General features: G+C 43.2%; 2 protein-coding genes across 4 annotated transcripts in view; one reads left to right on the forward strand and one right to left on the reverse strand.

Moving 5' to 3' along the window:
- The window catches only part of LOC132381015 (N-fatty-acyl-amino acid synthase/hydrolase PM20D1-like), a 109,411-nt gene extending 90,940 nt beyond the window's left edge, over positions 1–18,471 (forward strand). Inside the window, exons 11-12 of one of the 2 annotated variants that reach the window (XM_059950099.1) lie at positions 1,846–1,945; positions 18,333–18,471. In XM_059950099.1, the coding sequence (XP_059806082.1) occupies positions 1,846–1,945; positions 18,333–18,342 (110 nt within the window). In that variant the 3' untranslated portion in view covers positions 18,343–18,471. Of the gene's footprint in view, positions 1–1,845; positions 1,946–10,644; positions 12,652–18,332 lie in introns of those variants that run through there. The other variant, XM_059950098.1, reaches the window with a different exon arrangement.
- LOC132381014 (general transcription factor II-I repeat domain-containing protein 2-like) overlaps positions 1–19,798 on the reverse strand; it is a 112,895-nt gene that overhangs the window by 42,280 nt on the left and 50,817 nt on the right. The window contains exon 3 of one of the 2 annotated variants that reach the window (XM_059950096.1): positions 3,539–3,668. The gene's annotated coding sequence lies outside the window, so the exon portion shown is untranslated. Of the gene's footprint in view, positions 1–3,538; positions 4,095–19,798 lie in introns of both variants that reach the window. The other variant, XM_059950095.1, reaches the window with a different exon arrangement.

Below are 19,798 nucleotides of genomic sequence, written 5' to 3' on the forward strand. Positions count from 1 at the left end.
GCAAACGGCTTCGAGCAGCAGCAAACCACAACAGCTTCCACTCTTGCACCTAATAACGTGGCCACCAAGTGAATATTTGCAAGTCTGTCGCCCTTGTTTGGCCTTCTGAAATAAACTACATGCGTTTACTGATTCCGGCATCTACTCAACCATTGTGCAAACATTATTGTTCAATCATACAGAGTTTTGCAGCTGTTCCCACTGTATGTCATCACCGACTGCTAGGGATTGCTGTCATTAGATCATTTACGTGCATAGCAGCAGCAGACTTTAACCATTAACAAACCTTGGGGAGCACCTTATCCCTTCAGAGTCAGAAATGTTTACCCCACATCTTTGCTTTCCACCTGTAGATATTTTCTATCTATGCTGCCAAATCTCCTCACTAACATGTTCCTGAAATCTCCAATAAGTCACTTAGAAGACACCTAATTTAGTGCCTCCGGAGAACCACGGAATTCTAAGACCATTAGACTATAAAAGATAGAAGCAGAATTATGCCTGTTGGCTCCACCATTCCATCATGGCTGATTTATTATCCTCCTCAACCCCCATTCTCCTGCCTTCTCCCTGAAATCTTTGACACCCTTACAAATCAAGAAACTATCAACCTCTGCTTTAAATATACACAATAACTTGGCCTCCAAAGCCCTCTGAGGCAATGAATTCCACAGATTCACCATGCTCGGGCTTAAGAAATTCCTCCACATCTCTGTTCTAAAGGGACGTCCTTGTATTCTGAGGCTGTGTCCTCTGGACCTAGACTCCCCAACTATAGGAAACATCCTCTCCACATCCACTCTACTGAGGCCTTTCAAAATTCAATAACTTTCAATGAGACTCCCTCCCCATTCTTCTGACCTCCAATGAGTACAGGCCCAGAGACATCAAACACTTTGCATGGTTCACTGATACATGACTGCAACCTGGTTAAAAATAATCTTACAGAAATTCCAAATATAGCATCCTTTAACTACTCATGCTTTTCCAGAGACCCATTGATCTAGAATTAATACATAATTGGCAGCCATTCAGACCTTTGAGGTTATGCCTTCTTTCTCCATAGCCCAGGTCCTCACTTTCCCAACAATACTCCAATTATGAAGAACTACATTTAACAACCAGATTTAAATTGGTTTATTATTGTCACTTGTACTGAGGGACAATATACCATTTGTACTGATCAACTCATTACAACAGTGCATTGAGGTAGCACAAGGTAAAAACCATAACAGACTGCAGAATAAAGTGCTACCATTACAGAGAACGTGAGGGTAGACAATAAAGTGCGAGGTCATAATAAGGAAGAGTTCATTTTATCATACTAGGGGATGATTCAATAGCCTTATAACAGTGGCATTGAAGCTGTCCATGAGCCTGGTGGTCATTCTTTCAGGCTTTTGTATCTTCTGCATGAGGAAAAGGAGAGGAGGGTGAAAAGAAGGGTGTTTTAATTAACACAGTAGAAGTTGTTGAAGATCTCTGTACTTCTGCACACTCTCCAAAGTTACAACAAAGACAGAACCTCAAAAGCTTACAACCTGTGCCCTCTACTCAGTTCATTACTTCTTAAATAAAAACCGTGGATTATTAAACATTACCTGTCCACCTCCAGAGCTTCTTTCACAGTTGCCCCTTCATTTAGCGATGGTCCATTAAAAATATACATTTCTTTCAAAAATTAAGAACAGAAATTGTTCGAAGTGTCCTTCAGCCCTGATGTATTCTTTAAAAAGTGAAAAACAAAGTTAATGTTTCAAGTCAAAGATCATAACATTCTGTGGAAAGTGTTTTATGTTTTTGCTGTGCTAATTATTTATATAATTTCCTCCCCTTCGCATCCAGGCCTCTGCATTGCAAGTACTGACACCAAGCACTACCAGAACCTGACCACAGAACTTTATAGATTTACCCCAATTATCTTGAAGGAAGAGGACATTTCTCGGTAAGATGCTGGTACCAAGCTACTGTTCATGACTTAAGTATTCTCTTTATGAGTTCCACCTCAGCAGTTTATTGGTAATAGTATTGATTTATAATTGTCATGAAAGCACGGGATGGGAAAAAGCAGCCAAGGGCCATAAACTCAGCCAGCTCCATCATCAAGGTCATATACAAAAGGCAGTGCCTCAAGAAGGTGTCACTAATGAACAAGGAACCCAACAACCAGGACATTGCTACCATCAGAGATGAAGTACAGGAGCCTAAAGACACACACTCTACATTTTAGGAACAGCTTCTTCCCCTCTGCCATCAGATTTCTGAACAGTCCACGAACCAGTGAACACTGCCTCAGCATTTTTGCTCTTTGTTTGCTCTGTGTTTTATACAGAAGTTTCTTATTGTAATGTATCTTTTTTTATCTATTGCACTATGCTGCCGCCGCAGAACAACAAATCTCATGATGCATGTCAGTAATAATAAACCTGCTTCTGATTCTGAGATACAGTGAAGCCTAAAAGCACATACCACCAGTCTCAAGGACAGCTTCTATCCTGCTGATACAGGACTGTTGAGTGGTCTGCTAGTACAATAAGGTGGACACTTGACACAATCTCTCTCCTTGCACCACACTGTCTGCCTGCATTGATTGCACTCTTCCAGTAGCTGCAACACTTTATTCTGCATTCTATTACTGTTTTCCCTTGCATTAAGTGCATGGTTTTCATGAAACATTAGAGTTGCCAGGAAATGTAGAGGAGGCTTGACTCAAACACGAAGTAGCAGAGATGATTTAGCAGTAAACTAGAACTTTATAAATAAACTGCAAAGTTATAAGCCACAAGAGGCCACAAACCACACGAAAACAGATACTAAACACAACCAGGCAACAAGGCGAGGAGCAATTGGTTGGGGCTGGCTGGTTCGATGGGTGAACAAGGACTGTGGATGAAAGCTGGGTTTAAATAGGCTGCAGGTGATGAGTTGGAAATGAATGGTAGGTGACTCTTAGCCAGGTGGAGACTGGGAGGCGCCTGCCTGTGCAGGTCTGACAAAATTTGAGTTCATTGTCATAGGCACAAGCGCAATGAAAAAACTATTTGTAGCAGTATCATGGGCACATTACATCACATAAGCAGCATTCACAAGAAAAGAAAAAAAATAAACATAATTTTACAACAAGGACACAATTAGAACAAAGTCTCCATTTGAATGCAAAGTGATCAAAATTGTCACAGTGCCAAACTGTAGTGATTAAGCTTTTGCTGGGGTGTGTTGGTTCAAGAAATGAATGGTTGAAAGGAAGTAGCTGTTCTTGAACCTGGTGCTGTGGGACTTCAGGCTTCTGAACATCCTGCCCAGTGGTGTGCCCATGATATATTGGGTTGAGTCCACTACTCTCAGGTTCCTGCACATTCAACTTGCCATACCAGACCATGATGCAATAGTCAGGGCACTTTCAACAGGACGTCTATAGATGTTTGTTAGTGGCCAATGACAGGCCGAACTTCCTTAACCTCCCAAGAAAGTGAAGATACTGGCACTGTTTTCCTTATGCTTTGTGCAGACAGCATGCAGAACCAAGACTGTGCCTTACCTTAGTACACAGAGGTAGATTTGGAGATAAAGAGTTCATCCTTTTAGTATATGAGGGACCTGCTCAGGAGTTTGATGGAAGGGACAGAAGCTGTCCTTGAGCCTGGTGGTACACATCCTCGTTCTTCAGCCTGACAGGAGAGGGGAGGAGAAAGAATGACTTTATCCTGAAACATTAACTCCGTCTCTTCCCGCAGATGCGGTCTGACTTGCTGCGTGTTTGCAGCATTTTCTGGTTTTGTTTTATAATACTTTAGTACTACAGTTTCTTGAAAAGGAATTGCCAAGTCAGTGAGGTTTAGTTATGAGGTCATTAGGTGGTGCCACTGGAGCTTGGTGGTTGGCACAGCGCTTTACAGTACGGGTGACCTGGGCACATTCCCCAACACAGCTTGTAAGGGGTTTGTATCTTCTCCCCGTCGCTCCGTGCGTTTCCTCTGGGTGCACCGGTTTCTCCCACGGTCCAAAGACTTACTGGTTGCTAGGTTAATTGGTTGTTGTAAATTGGTGGGTTGCTGCGCTGTGTGGCTTGAAGGGTTGGGACAGCCTACACCATGCTGTATCTCAATAAATAAAATAAATAAACAAAAAGATAAACAGTTGAGGTAAAACATAAACATTTTGCTAATATCCATCAAATTAGGATACATATTTGAAGAGAAAATCAAAACCAATAGCTCTGATTATCAATCCATATTTATTTCAGATCCAAATTCAGGTTTATTTATCACATGTACATCAAAATATACAGTGAAATGCACTGTTTGCGTGAACAACCCACAGACTCAAAGGTGTGCTGGCAGTAACCCACAGGAGTCACCACACATCCTGCCACCAACATACAGCACCTTTAAAAAGTATTCACCCCCTCCCCTTTGAAGATTTCATGTTTTATTGTTTTACAACATTGAATCACAGTGTCTTTAATTTGGCTTTTTTTTGACACTGACCAACAGAAAAAGATACTTCTGTGTCAAAGTGAAAACAGATCTCTACAAAGTGATCTACCAATATAAGACACAAAGTAATTGATTGCATCAGTATTCATCCCCTTTAATATGACACACCAAATCATCATTGGTTATTGACGTCACATAATTAGGTAATGGAGATACCTGCGTGCAGTCAAGATGTTTCAATTGAAATTAGTAAAAGTTCACCTGTATCTGGAAGGTCCAACTGCCAGTAAGTCAGCATCCTGGCAAAAACTACACCACGAAGACCAAAGAAAACTCGAAGCAGCTCCATGAGAAGATTACTGAAAAGCACGAATCAGGAGATGGATACAAGAAAATTTCCATGTCACTGAATATTCCTTGGAGTAGAGTTAAGTCATCATCAAGAAATGGAAAGAAGATGGCACAGCTGTGAATCTGCCGAGAGCATTCCCTCCTCAAAAACTGAGTGACTGTGCAAGAAGGGGACTAGTGAGAGAGGGAACCAAGTGACCCATGACAACTCCGGAGGATTTACAAAGCTTCAGTGGCTGAGATGGGAGAGACTGTGCATACAACAACTGCTGCCCGGGTGCTTCCAGTTACAGTGTTATGGGAGAGTGGCAAAGAGAAAGCCTCTGTTGAAAAGAAATCACATGAAATCTCAGAATTTGCCAAAAGGCATGTGGGAGACTCTGAAGTCAGTTAGAAGAAGGTTCAATAGTCTGATGAAATCGAAATTGAACTTTTTGGATATCAGACTAAATGTTATGTTTGCCAAAAGTCAAACACCGTCCATAATCAAAAACACATCATCTCTACCGTGAAGCGTGGTGGTGGTTGCATCATTGTGTGGGGATGCTTCACTGCAGCAGGCCCTGGAAGACTTGTGAAAGTAGAGGGTAAAACAATGCAGAAAAATAGAGAGAAATCCTGATGCATTCTGCAAGAGAACTGCAATTTGGGAGAAGATTTGTTTTCCAGCAAGACAATGACCTCAAGCATAAAGCCAAAGCTACACAGGAATGGCTTAAAAACAACAAAGTTAATGTCCTGGAGTGACCAAGTCAGAGTCCAGACTTCAATCCAATTGAGAATTTATGGCTGGACTTGAAAAGGGCTGTTCACTCATGATCCCCATGCAATCTGACAGAACTTGAGCAGTTCTGTAAAGAAGAATGGGGAAAAATTGCAGTGTCCAGATGTGCAAAGCTGATAGAGACCTATCCACACAGACTCAAGGCTGTAATTTCTCCCAAAGGTGCTTCTACTAAATATGGACTTGAAGGAGGTAAACTTATGCAATCAATTATTTTGTGTTTTATATTTGTAATTAACTTAGATCACTTTGTAGAGATGTTTTTTTATTTTGACATGAAAACATCTTTTTCTGTTGATCAGTGTCAAAAAAGCCAAATTAAATCCATTGTTCATTGTCTTACAACTTTGGATCACATGAAAACTTCCAACGGGGGGGGGGGGGGGAATACTTTTTATAGATGCTGTATGCCTAATATGTTCAGTGGAACAACACAAGCAACCACAACCAAACGAGACAAGCTGTATCTCCTGGCAAAATCACCCTCCTTGTACTGAGGGAAGTTGCTTGCTGTAGTTAACAGCTTAACGGAACAGTTAGCACAATGCTGTTACAGCTCGGGGCGTTCCGGAGGTCAGAGTTCAATTCAGGCACCATCTGTAAGGAGGTTGTAAGTTCCCATCATGAACCGCATGGGTTTCCTCCGGGCACTCTGGTTTCCTCGCACGGTCCAAAGATGTGCCAGTTAGTAGGCTAATTGGTCGTTGTGAATTGTCCTGTATTTAGCCCGGTGTTAAATAGGTGGGTTGCAGGCTCATTGGGCTGGAAGGACCTGTTCAGCTTTGTATCTCTAAATAAATAAAGTAACACAGAATACTTCAGCCCACCGTTTTGTTCCAACCTTGCCTCCCATTCAGCTCTCCATCGTCCTTTCATCCACGTGCCCATCCAAGAGCTGCTTAAATGCCCTTAATGTACCTGCCTCTATCAACGCATTCCACACACCCACCACTCCCTGTGTAAAAAACCTACCTCTGACATCCCTGCCCAATACTTTCCTCCAATCACCTTAAAATTATGCCATTTCCGCCCTTGGAAAATGTCGCTGGATGCCTACTCTAAGCCTCTTCAAAGTTCAAAGTAAATGTATTATCGAAGTACATATAGGTTACCATGTACAACCCTGAGATTCATTTTCTTGCAGACATACACAGTAAATCTAAGAAACACAGTAGAATCCATGAGAGATCACACCCAACAGGACAAGCAACCGATGTGCAAAAGACAACAAACTCTGCAAATACAAAAGAAACAAAAATAATAGGTAATAAATATCGAGAACATGAGATGAAGAGTCCTTGAAAGTGAGTCAATAGGTTGCAGAATCAGCTCAGAGATGAGGTGAGTGAAGTTATCCATGCTGGTTCAGAACCCTGATAGTTGTAGGGTAATAACTGTTCCTGAATCTGGAGGTGTGGGATGTAAAGCTTGATTTATACTTTGCGTTGCATGTACGCCATAGGTACCGCGTACCCTATGCCATAGGGTGATGTGCACCTCCCCAAAAAAGTAACTCATGCGTCACAGCAACGCAGACCGTAACAACTGTGATTGGTCTGCTTGGTAACATCGCATTTCCTCCTACGCATTTCCAGTTGCTTCGTCTCCGCCATGTCTGTACACCGATGTGAAATAGATGAACCAAATCATCAAATCTACCTGTTTGAAATGCATTTCCTCATCCATGTCTCTCACGAAGAAACTCAACACAGTGGCGTAGAAACTCCACCGCCAACTTGCGTTTTGACGCACACCAGTGCATGCTCGCTACGGTGTAGAGCCTACGCAGAAGTGAAAATCAGCCTTAAGACTCCAGTCAGGAGCAGGTTTAGTCAATATCTGACACTTCTTGCCTAAGTGGAATGATTTGAATAAGTCATTCATATTCAGTGAGTGTTTTAAGTTCCAGAAGGCACACCCGACATAAACAGAGCGGGATGGGAAGAATCTCAAATAGCTGGAAAAACCGACTGATGTGTCGTCAGGGCAACAGAAATCAACAGTATTTGATTTCCACGCTGAGCTTGTGTACATTGGCTGATATGGGAGACACAGATTAACCAGAGTAACTGAGTCACAGCATGGAAACAGCCCATCACATCCATGCCGTCCCATTTGGTTCATCTGCAGCCAGAGTCACTTCCCCAGGACGATACAAGGAAGCATAATTATAAGGTGTTGGTAATATAGTGGGGACACCAGAGGCATGTTTTGTTTTTACACAGCCTGTTGGGTGTGTGGAACACACTGCCAGGGTGGTGTTAGAGGCAGATACATTAGGGACATTTAAGACACTTTTAGGTAGGCACATGTATGATGGAAAATGGAGGAGTGAAGGGTAAGATTGATTTTGGAGTAGGTTAAAGGGTTCGCACAACATTGTGGGCCAAAGGGCCTGTACTACCTGCAGTGTATGTAATTTAATCTCATTTTCCCACATTAGGTCCATAGCCTTCCGTGCCCTGCCTTTTTATGTGATTGTCTCACTGTATTTGACCATTATCTCCTCGACCTAAGCACAGAAGATTCTGCAGATGCTACAAATCCAAACACACACAAAATGCTGAAGGAACTCAACAGTTCAGGCAACATGGAATAAAGAGTCGGTGTTTTGGGCTAATACTCTTCAACAGGGCTTTTAGTGTGTGTTCTAAATACCAACTGCATTCCGTATCAAAAAATTTACCCCTACAGTCCTCTTCAACTCTCCTTACTTTCCTCTTAAATTTACGTCCTCTTCCTTATACCCTTACCATGGGAGAAAGATATCTGCTCTGTCTGTGCCTCTCATAATTTTATATACAATTATCATCTCACTCCTCTGCCTTCTTCATTCCTGGGGGAACAAGTCCAACCTGTCCAATCTCTCCACGTGACTGAACTTGTCCGATCCAGGCAACATTCAGGTGAATCTCCTCTGTCCTCTTCCCAGTGCAATCATATCCCTCCAAAAGTATGGCGACCGGAACAACTCACAATGCCTCAAATATGACCACAACAATGCTTTGTAAAGTAGCAAAATAAACCCTCGACTTTAGATATTCTATGAAGGCTTCTCAACGTTCAATATTCTGTGTCCCGGACTATGAAGGCAAGCATTCCATATGCCTTTGTCACAACACTCTTGACATATGTTATCGCCTTCATGGAACTGTGGACTTGAACTTTCTGTCCAACAATGATTTTAAATGTTTAAATTTTTATCTAGAGAGAACAGCACAGCAACAGGTCCTTCTGGTCCAACGAGCCCGCAGCACCCACGTGACCAACTAACCTACTAACCCCCACGTCTTCAGAGTGTGGGAGGAAAGCCACGTAGTCAGGGAGAGAACGTATAAACTCCTTATGAACAGCGGTGGGAATTGAACCCAGATTGCTGATGCTGTAATAATGTTACAAAAGCTGCCACACTACTGTCCTATTTAACACCCTATCATTTACAGTACCTGCCCGACCCCTTTTGACTTCGCAAAATGTGTCACCTCACACCTCTCAGAATTAAGTTCCATCTGCCACTGCTCTGCACAATTTTCTATCTGATCTTCATTCTGCTGTGAAAAGGCCTTTTAAATACTCAATGCAATACCAATGCTGACGTACGTTCCTAAGCCTTTCAAAAATATCCTGTGGTCTGTTGCAATGCCCTGCAGAATGAGAATCAGGTTCATTACCACTGACGTACACCAGAAACTACATTGCAAAGAAATAAGTAAGTAGATACATAGATACCTCACTTTTTTGCTCTCGCTTTGCGCTACCTATGTAATATATATGTATTGTTGTTCTTATCATGCCCTCTGGCACATTCGCTGGCAACCTTGCTGTTTCTTCAGCATTTTTCACTGTATTTTATGAGGTCAAGTTGGTAGCTTGATGCTCAATCCAGCGCAGATGGAAAGCGTGCAAGGAATCAGCCAGGTTCAAACCTGGGAGCACTTGCCTTGAATTCCAGTGCAGATGCCACAATGCCACCATGCCACCAGCTGGCTGGCTATATATATAAAGATAGATAGATATAGATATATATATGTGTGTGTGTGTGTGTGTAGGCCTCTGTTACTCTTGATTGACCATGGATTAGCGCCTTGGAAAGTTTCCAGGGCGCAGGCCTGGACAAGGTTTTTTTTTAATGGAAGACCGGCAGTTGCCCAAGCTGCAAGTCTCCCCTCTCCACGCCACTAATGTTGTCTGAGGGAAGGGCATTAGTTATATATATATATATATATATATATATATATATGTAGAGAGAGAGAGAGAGAGAGATAATGTTATATTTCTTATTGTAATTTATAGCTTTTTTATATCTGCAATGTACGGCTGCCACAAAACAACATAAGTCATTGATAGGGTGGCAGGATGGAGATACGTCTCTAACAAGGGAGGTGTAAGGTGCTCCTTCCCTCAACTAGCCTGCTTAGCCCCCCTGATCAGGGTCACGTGAAGCCACGGGAGAAGATGATGGATAGTCGTATCAGCATATCACGTCCTGGTTATGTGACCACTGATGCCAGTGCAGACAATCTCTGAAGAATATTGACAATGGCTGGGGTCACCCGTATTGTAAAGGCACTGCGCAGACGAAGACAATGGCAAACCGTTTCTACAGAAAAATTTGGCTAGAACAATCATGGTCATGGAGAGACGACGATTGCCCACATCACACAACATGGCAGAAAATGATATTAAACTGGATTCTGATTCTAGATAGATAGTGCAAAAGAGAAAGTGAAGTTGCTTTCATGGCTTCATGGACCATTCACAATCTGATGGTGGAGGGGAAGATGCTTTTGCTAAAATGCTGAGTGTGTCTCTTCAGGCTCCTGTGTCTCCTCCACGATGGTAGTAATGAGAAGAGGGCTTCTCCCTCTACATTCAGTTTTAACAAAGGACTCCAGCCGGTGCATTAATGTGAAACTATCATAATTAGTTGGGGGGTTAAAGTAGGAGAAAGAAAAGATCAGCCATGATTGAATGGCAGAGCAGATGGGCTGAATGGCCTCATTTTTCTCGTATATAGTCTTATCATTGATAAGAAATTAATTTTTGTTGACATAACTTTTCTCGCTTTTTCAGGGTGCATGGTGTGAATGAAAGAATATCTGTGAAGAACTATGAAGAGGTGGTTCAATTTTATTTTACCTTGATACAGAACTCAGACTCCTAGTTCCCACAGTTCCTCCTACGATCTGCAGAGAAAGAGCCAACAGAAGACCCCAGATCAATGCAATCTTGAAACGTATGAAGTTCTCACAAACCTCGCCAGCAGTTAATTCCTTCCACAGCTCTTGAAGTGGATTCAGAAAAAAAAACACGCAACCTCATTTCTGCGTATCAAAGGATAAACTTTCGATGGCACATGCTTCTGGAATGTCGAGGCACGTGGGTGTTTGGAACAGGGTATCCGTAGAACTGGTTTACTAAGTCTTCCTGAAAGGATGAGGAAGTTGTTCTCCAGAGCAGTCCGGGACATGTTGGAGGTGTGGATACCAGTGGGGGAAATCGCTCCTTCAAACTGCTGTCCCTTACTAGCGGAATCACTTGATAATGGACAATTCAGAGAAGCTGAGGAACATCTGAACCCAGATGAACTTTTCTTGTAGCAGAACGCGCTGTTGCTGTTCAACGAACTCATGAAGAAACACTAGGAGATAAATAAATGGGACCTTCACATTGCTTGTAAAAGCAGGACCTCGTCTAATTCTAATCAATGTGACTATCAGTTAACTATAATATGATTTATCACCACAGTCACAGGCTGGAAATACTCCGCAGGTCAGATTCAAAAGGCATCTATGGATGTGGAAGGAAACGGTGAATAATGGATCAAGCATGATTGTATTTGAATGGCAGGACAGGCTCAAAGGGCCAAATGGCCTACTGGTCCTACTTTGGATTTTCTAAGCCAGGTTGCCTTCTTGTGGAGGGAATCAGAGTTAACATCTGACTATTGATCCGAAGCATTAACCCTGATTCCCTCTCGACAGAAGCTGGCTGACATTGTATCTTGTGTCTTATAATGACATAAGATGAAACTGTGCAGTCCTGAAGATCTGTACCATCATCCAGGGGTGCAATTCCTATTAATCTCTCCCTCCTCTCCCCTGCAATTACCACACGGCCACCAGTTTCCCTTCACGTGTTTTTGCCATCGACCTATATACACAGTAACGGACACAAAATGATGGAGGAACTCAGCAGGCCAGGCAACATCTATGGAAAAGAGTAAGCGGTCGATGTTTTGGGCCGAGACCCTTCACCAGGACGGGAAAAGAAGATGAAAGCTGCCAGGATAAAAAGGTAAGGGGGGGTGGGGGCCCATCTTCAGGATTCGGCCCAAAACCTCTTTTCCATAGATACTGCCTGGCCTGCTGAGTTCCTCCAGCATTTTGTGTATTTTTATATACGCAGTCTCCAATTTACCTACCAGCACGGCGTTGTAATGTTGGAAACCAGGGAGCTGACAGAAAGCCGACCGGTCACAGAGAGACCTGCTGAGTATTTCCGGCATTTTTGCCATTTACTGCATCTGGAGTACTTCACTTTTAAACTGCACAAATCCACGTGATTACTCTGCAGTGAGTACTTTGCTAGATATGCAGACCATTGCACAACCTCGAATCCAGTCACAGCACAGGGAAATTTAAATTAATCTAAATAATTAGCAACTCACATCAACAGCGACCATGGAACTTTGATCTGAGAACTCTACCCTCCTTTCTGTGTGACTCCATACTCATCAGTATGGATTGACTGTTAACTGTTAAAGACAATTAAGGAGGGACATTAATTGCTGGTGTTACCGATAAATGCCTTCTCTACATATCATTCAATGTCTTTTGAGTGATGTAGATTTTATGGAATTATATTTAACATATAATATTTTCAATATAATATTTATTGACCAAAGTTAATGTATATTAATTTCAATCTTATATAAGTTATAATGCTGAAGTTTACACTGTTCTGTCAAGGGAATTTTTTCCAACCAGTCTCCTGAATTCTCTTGTCAGATCAGTATATTAGTTATTGCCATAATAAATATTTTTGAGTGGTTGAATTAAAGTCTTTCAGGATCATGTACTCTTGTGTTGTCCATTCATAACTCAATTCAATTCAAGTTTAATTGTCATTCAACCATACACAAACACTCAGGAATACAGCCAAACCGGACAGTGTTACTCCGTGGTCAAGGTGCTAAACCCCTAGTGAAGCAGATCGGTTCATTGTCAGATACACGAGGGAAGTAACGGAATTCCTCTCTCCTGTAAAGCTCACAAGCGTGCGCGATCATAGTCCTGGTGTTAGAGAATGGAAGGCTCAGCCAAATGTTGGCGCCAGACCGTGTGGCAGCACATCTGGGGCAGAATGATAGCATAGTGGTTAGCGCAAAGCGTTATGCATCGGGGCACCTGAGAGAGTAAGTACACAGTTTACTGGAAGCGTTTAGTCAGGTAGATAGGGTGGTAAAGAAGATGTTTGGCAAGCTTCATCAATCAGGTATTGAGTGTAGAGTCATAGAAAATACAGCACAGGGACAGGCCCTTCTGCCCATCTAGTTCAGCCCAAAATGTTTAAACTGTCTACTATCAACTCGCCCGTAGCCCTCCATATCCCTACTATCCACGTACCTATCTAAACTTCTCTTAAACGTTGAAATCAAGCTTGCATGCACCACCTATGCCAGCAGCTGATTCCACACTCTCACGGCCCTCTGAGTGAAGAGGTTTTCCTTCATGTTCCCCTTAAACTTCTCACCTTTCACCCTTACCCCATGACCTCTGGTTGTAGTCCCAACCAACCTCATTGAAAAAAACCTGGTTGCATTTACCCAATCTATGCCCCTCATAATTTTGGATACCCCTATCAAATCTCCTCTCAATCTTCGTATGTTCCAAGAAACAAGGTCCTAACCTATTCAATCTTTCCTCATAACTCAGATCCTTTAGCCCCTGCAACATCCTTGTAAATTTTCTCTGTGCTCTTTCAATCTTATTTACAGCTTTCATGTAGGTAGGGGACGAAAACTGTACACCATACTCCAAATTAGGCCTCACCGATGTCATGGGAGTTGGGAAGTAACGTTGCAGCTATAGAAGACATTGGTGAGGCTTCACTTGGAATGCTGTGTTCGGTTTTGGCCACCCTGTTATGGGAAAGGCGTTCCTAAGCTAGAAAGCATGCAGGGAAAGCGTTGCTGGAACCTGTGGCCAGATTTGACAAGGAGTGGTTGTGTGGGTTGAGAGTTTATTCCCTGGAAAGTGGGAGATTAAGCAGCGATGTGATATAGACAGGTCAGACTTTGAGGGGCATAGACACTGAAAACACGCAGTATTTTGTACCGGGAGGAGGTGCTAAAAATAAGAAGGCATGGGTTTAAGATTGGGTGAGAGATTTAAAAGGGTCTTCGGGGGCAGCTTCGGTATACAAAGGGAGGTGAATCTTTGGAATGAGCTGCCAGAAATAGCAGTTGAGGTGGGCATTTTAGCAACCTATGAAAGGTAAGGACATGGATAGGAGAGGTTTCGAGGGTGATGTGGAAAATGCAAGCAGTTTGGACCAACTCTCTGGGCAACATATTTGGCGTGGACTAGATGGGTTGAAGGGATGTCTCCATTCTGACTTTTCCCGGACCGAGTGATTTCACTCCAGGTGACCCAGCATCCCCCCACGTCCCACGGGCGGCATGGTAGCATAGTGGTTAGCATAACAGTTTACAGTAACAGTGACACGGGTTCAATTCCCAGCAGCACCTGTAAGGAATCTGTACATTCTTCCCATGAGATTCCTCCCACAATCCCACAAGTCGTCCCGTGAGGATTCAACTGGTGGGGTGGGGGGGGGGCGTCTGGGCACTGTACCTCAATAAATAAAAATCAGTACAGATGAGTGGGCAGGACTTTACTCGTTGGAGGGTAGGAGGCTGAGGAGTGACCTTATCGATCATGAGGTCGGAATCCTGTGTGTCCAGTTCTGAGCGTGCCCAGTAACACGGTGTGGTGGTAAGCAGAGGGACAGGTGTCAACAGTGATCTGTGGATCGAGGCGCTCAATACCTGCCTCACCCGGTGTCACGTTAACTCTGGGCACTGTGTCAGACGTTACATAAACATAGAACAGTACAGCACAGAGCAGGCCCTTTGTGTTTGTGCAAGTCAAATAAATTAGTAATTTTACAGCCGATTAAACTAATCCCATTGTGCCTACACAACGCTCCAAGACTACCTCGGGCCTACCAGGGCTCATGGAATGCTTGCTTTTGTCAGTCGAGGCATTGAGTTCAAAAGTCAAGAGGGCCTGGTTCGGAGGGCACGTGCGCTCACGAGAGGGTGGAGAAACCCGGGTTGTTTTCTCTGGAGGCGTGGTGGCAAAGGGGAGATCTGATAGAGGTTTATAAGATTACAAGAGGCATGGATAGAGTGGACAGAGAGTATCTGTTTCCCCGGATTGAAATGTCTAATACCAGAGGGCATTTGTTGAAGGTAGGTTCAGGGGGGATGTGAGGGGTAAGTTTTTTACTCAGAGAGTGGTGGTTGCCTGGAATGAGCTGCCTGGTATGGTGGCAGAGACAAATACATTAGAGGTTTTGAAGAGGCATTTGGATAGACACATGGATATACAGAGGGTGGAGGGATATGGACATGGTATAGGTAGGAGGGATTAGTGTTTGGGTGTTTTTGATTTGCTCTTTAGCTGGTTCAGTACCACATTGTGGGCTGAAGGGCCTGCTCCGTGCTTTACTGTCCTTCGTTCTATTTCTAACGTCCATATGCTTTCACTTCCCTCACACTCATCTGCCTACTTAAATGTCTCTTTAAGGTACCTAATGTATCTACTGCTACCACCACCGCTCTCTGTATAAAAAACTTGCCCCTCGCATTGCCTGTGATCCCACTCCCTCTCACCTTCAATGCATGCCCTCTGCTATTAGACACGACAACCCTGGGGGAAAAGATCTCTGCCTCTCGTAAAGAGAGTGTGCAGTCAGACCGTCAGGAAGGGCAGGCAGGTGATGGGACCTGGTTGCAGCCACAGGCTGAGTATCAAATCGTTAGGGACGCAGAGTCAGAAAGGACAGCAAATACGGTACTCAAGGTGCTGTACCTCAACGCACATAGTATAAGAAATAAGGGGCATGATCTTGTTGCAATAATACAGATTGCCAGGTATGATGTTGTGGCCATCACTGAATCATGGCTGAAGGATGGTTGTAGTTGGGAGCTGGATGTCCAAGGTTACACGTTATATCGGAGGTCGGCAAAGGGGCTGATGTGGCTCTACTGGTTAGGAATGGCATCAAATCAGCAGAAAGATGTGACATAGGATCGGAAGATGTTGTACCCTTGTGGGTTGAGTAGGGTAAAAGGACGTTGATGGAAGTTATATACAGGCCTCCCAAAAGAGGCTGGGAGGTAGACCACAGATTACAACAGGAAATAGAAAAGGTGAGTCAAAATGGAAATGTTATGGTAGTCATGGGAGACTTTAACACACAGGTCGATTGGGAAAGTCAGGTTGGTAATGGATCTCAAGAATGAGTTTATTGAATGCCTAAGAGAGAGCTTTTTAGAGCAGTTTGTCGTTGAGCCCACTAGGGGATCAGCTATACTGGATTGGGTGTTATGTGGTGAACCGGAGGTGATTAATGGAGCTTAAAGTAAAAGAACCCTTATGACTGTGTTCAACTTGAAATTTGAAAAGGCGAAAGTAAAGAGATGTAGCAGTATTTCAAGTGGAGTAAGGGAAATGACAGTGGTACGAGAGAGGAGCTGGCCAAAGTAACTTGGAATTTGCTGCTGACAGGGATGTCAGCAGAACAGCAATGGCGTGCGTTTTTGAGAAAAATGAGGAAGGTGCAGGTTATGTGTATTCCAAACATGAAGAAATACTCAAATGGTAAAATCATACAACCATGGCTGACAAGGGAAGTTAAAGCAAAAGGAAGGGTATACAACAAAACAAAAATTAGTTGGAAGATGGAGGATTGGGGAAGTGTTTAAAAACCGAGAGAGCAACTAAAAGAATCATTAGAAGGGAAAAGATGAAATATGAAAGCAAGCTGGCAAATAATATCAAAGTGGAAAGTAAAAGTTTTTCAAGTATGTTAAGAATAAAAGAGAAATGAGAGTGGATATAGGACTGCTAGAAAATGAGGCAGAAGAAGTAATAATGGGAGACAAAGAGATGGCTGATGAACTAAATGAGTATTTTGTGTCAATCTTCACTCTGGAAGGTACTAGGAAGTTATGCCTGATGTTGTAGTGTGTGAAGGAAGGGAAGAGGGTCCAGTTACTGTTACAAGTTCATTGGTGAGACAGGCCGGTTCACCGGGCTGGGAGACTGTAGGTGGAAGATCAAGAAGCAAAAGGACTTCGGAAGACGGGGAGTTAACCTGTGAGGACACGATAGGAGGCATAGACTGGGTGGACGGCCAGAACTTTTAGCCTGGGATGGAAATAGCTAGTACAAGTGCAAAATAATTTTGAAGTGATTGGAGGAAAGTACGGGGGTGGGGGCTGTCAGAAGTAGGGCTTTACACTGAGAGTGGTGGATGCCTAGAATGCCCTGCCCAGGGCGGTGCTGGAAGCAGATACATTAGGGGCATTTAGAGTACTCTTGGATGGGCAAATGGATGATAGGAAAATAGAGGGCTTTATGGGAGGGAAGGGTGGCATTAAGGTCGGCACAACATTGCGGACCAAGGGCCCTGTACTGTGCTGTAATATTCTATTCTATATTTTTTTTATTTATTGCGATTCGGTGTGAGATTCGAGCCAGACCACCCAGCAATCCCCCAATTTAATCCCAGCCTAATCACGGAGCAATTTTCAATGACCAATTAACCTACCAACCAGTATGTCTTCAGACCATGGGAGCAAACCGGAACACTCAAGGTCACGGGGAGGACATAGAAACTCCTCACGGGCAGCAGTGGGAATTGAACCCGGGTCGCCGGGACAGTGCAGTGTTGTGCTAACCACAGCGCCACCGTGCCACCCACTATAACTGCCGAAATTCAGAAGAATGAGGGGGAGGGGTTCTTAAAGAGATGTAGAATTTAGAAATGAGTAAATATGTCAGAGGCAGGAAAGTTGTTTCCACTGGTAGGTGAGACTAGAATTCGGGGACATAGCCTCAAGATTCAGGATGGGGATGAGGAGAAACTGCTTTCCCAGAGAGTAGTGAACTTGTGGAATTCTCTGCTCAGGGAAGCAGTACAGACTGCCTCATTAAAAAGACTGCAGACACATTTTGAATATATTTTTGCATAGCAGGGAAATTAAGGGCTATCTGGGAAAGGCAGGTAGGTGGATTAGAGTCCAGGGCCAGATCAGTCATGAGTTTTTTTGATTGGCAGAGCAGTCTCGATGGGCCAGATAGAATACTCCTGCTCCTAGTTCTTATATTATCCTCCTGTGGGAGAAACCGAAGGCTTCATTATGTTTATTTCAAGGATCAATTATGTTTAAAAACAACTTTCAACAATAATAAAGAATTATGTCAAAAATAAAGTTGAGGTTACAATACAGATTTGGAATAAAATATGCGTAACTACATAAATACCAGCATGTAGTTTATAATGTAAACAACTTTATGAGAAGTGGTTTAAGGTGTTGACAATGCAACGATGGAGTTAATAGACAGAGGGGAGTGGTGTAACTAACTACAATGGTTGATCAGATTAACTGACTTGGGGGGGGGGTACTTTTAAGATGGCATGACTTTTTTTATTTGTTTTAATAGCCCTACTGTTCTTTCCCGAAGGGAGCTTTAGAAAAAGGCAGTTTAGTGGGCGTGTCGTGCTCGCAGTGCGGAACTGTCCTGCAAGCGCAGGGAAACCCTGGAACTGGGTGGGATGAAGAATTGAAAGGCTGCGTTTACTGCCCTCCAGTGGCGGACATCAGTATCACAAGCAACTTCAATGTGATGATAAATTTGGGATCACACTTTCTGTAATTTAAATCAAATTAAAATGGAAATCAAATAAATGTTCTGCTATAAACCTAAATATGAATGTGGCTTCATTGTTTGGATTTTCGCAACCTGTGTCACTCCAATTGTTCAGATACCTAAGCCCTGGAATTTCCTGTTCTAAACTTTTCCATCTCTTTAATCCTTCCTTCTGCCCTACTTCATAATCTGCCCTTCCTTAAGCGGATTTCAGCTCCAAGGTTGTAGTTGTTTTCCTCAGAGAAAAGTACACTGGGAAGAGCTTCATCCAGATGGACAAAATGGTGACCTGGAGATACAGGAAAATACAGGTGCTGGAATCTTGTGCAAGATGCTGGAGGACCTCAGCAAGTCAGGCTGTTTCCAGTAGGGAAGAGGACAGTCGAGGCCCTTCACCAGGACCAGATGAAGTGTTGCAAGCTAAAAGGTCAATGGTCCATTTTTCCCTCAGAAGATGCTGCCTGACTTACTGAGTTCCTCCATTAGATTGCACGTTGAACACAGTGACCTGGTTTCGACAGGGTAGACAGAAGAAGCAAGGCTTACTTATCCGAGTTTCAAGGACCGAAGGCCACAAATTACACTTGACATAGAACAACAGAACAGTACAGGAGAGGGATATGTCCTTCACACGTAATGTTGTGCTGAACTATTTAAAATAATTGTAACAAATTAAACCATTCCCTTCTGCTTATACAGATCCATATTCCTCAATTCTCTGCACATTTGTGTGCCTTTCTAAGAATCTCTTAAACACCTCTATTGTGTCTTCCTCCACCACCATTCATGACCCATTCCAGGCCCCTTGTAAAAAAATTGCCTTGCACAACTCTGTTGAACAATCCCCTTCTCACCGTGCCCTCAAATATGAGACATTACAACCATGGGAAAGGATATTAACTGTCCACTCTATCCGTGTGCCTTAAAAATGTTGAAACTTCTGTCAGCTCTCCTCCCAGTCTCTGCCGCTCCAGAGAAAACAACACATCTTCTCCTTATAGTTCATGTCCTCTAGTCCAGGCTGTAAACCTCTTCTGCACACTCTGCAAAACCTTGCCATCCTTTCTATAATAGGGTGACTAGAAATGAATGCAGTTACCGTTCCCCTCTAAGCTGTGAGGGAGCGTGGCCGTGCCATAACTGAAATGCTCCCATATGCACAGCCATTGGAATAAAGATAGATGAGAAAAAGTTTACGAAACATGAAAGATTTTCTTTGTTGTACTGTATTTCATCATACCTTTCAATTAATAAATAAAATCGGAAGTATGTGATTTTTA

The sequence above is a fragment of the Hypanus sabinus genome, chromosome 25 (genome assembly GCF_030144855.1).
Source record: "Hypanus sabinus isolate sHypSab1 chromosome 25, sHypSab1.hap1, whole genome shotgun sequence".
In the NCBI taxonomy this organism is placed as follows: Eukaryota; Metazoa; Chordata; class Chondrichthyes; order Myliobatiformes; family Dasyatidae; genus Hypanus; species Hypanus sabinus.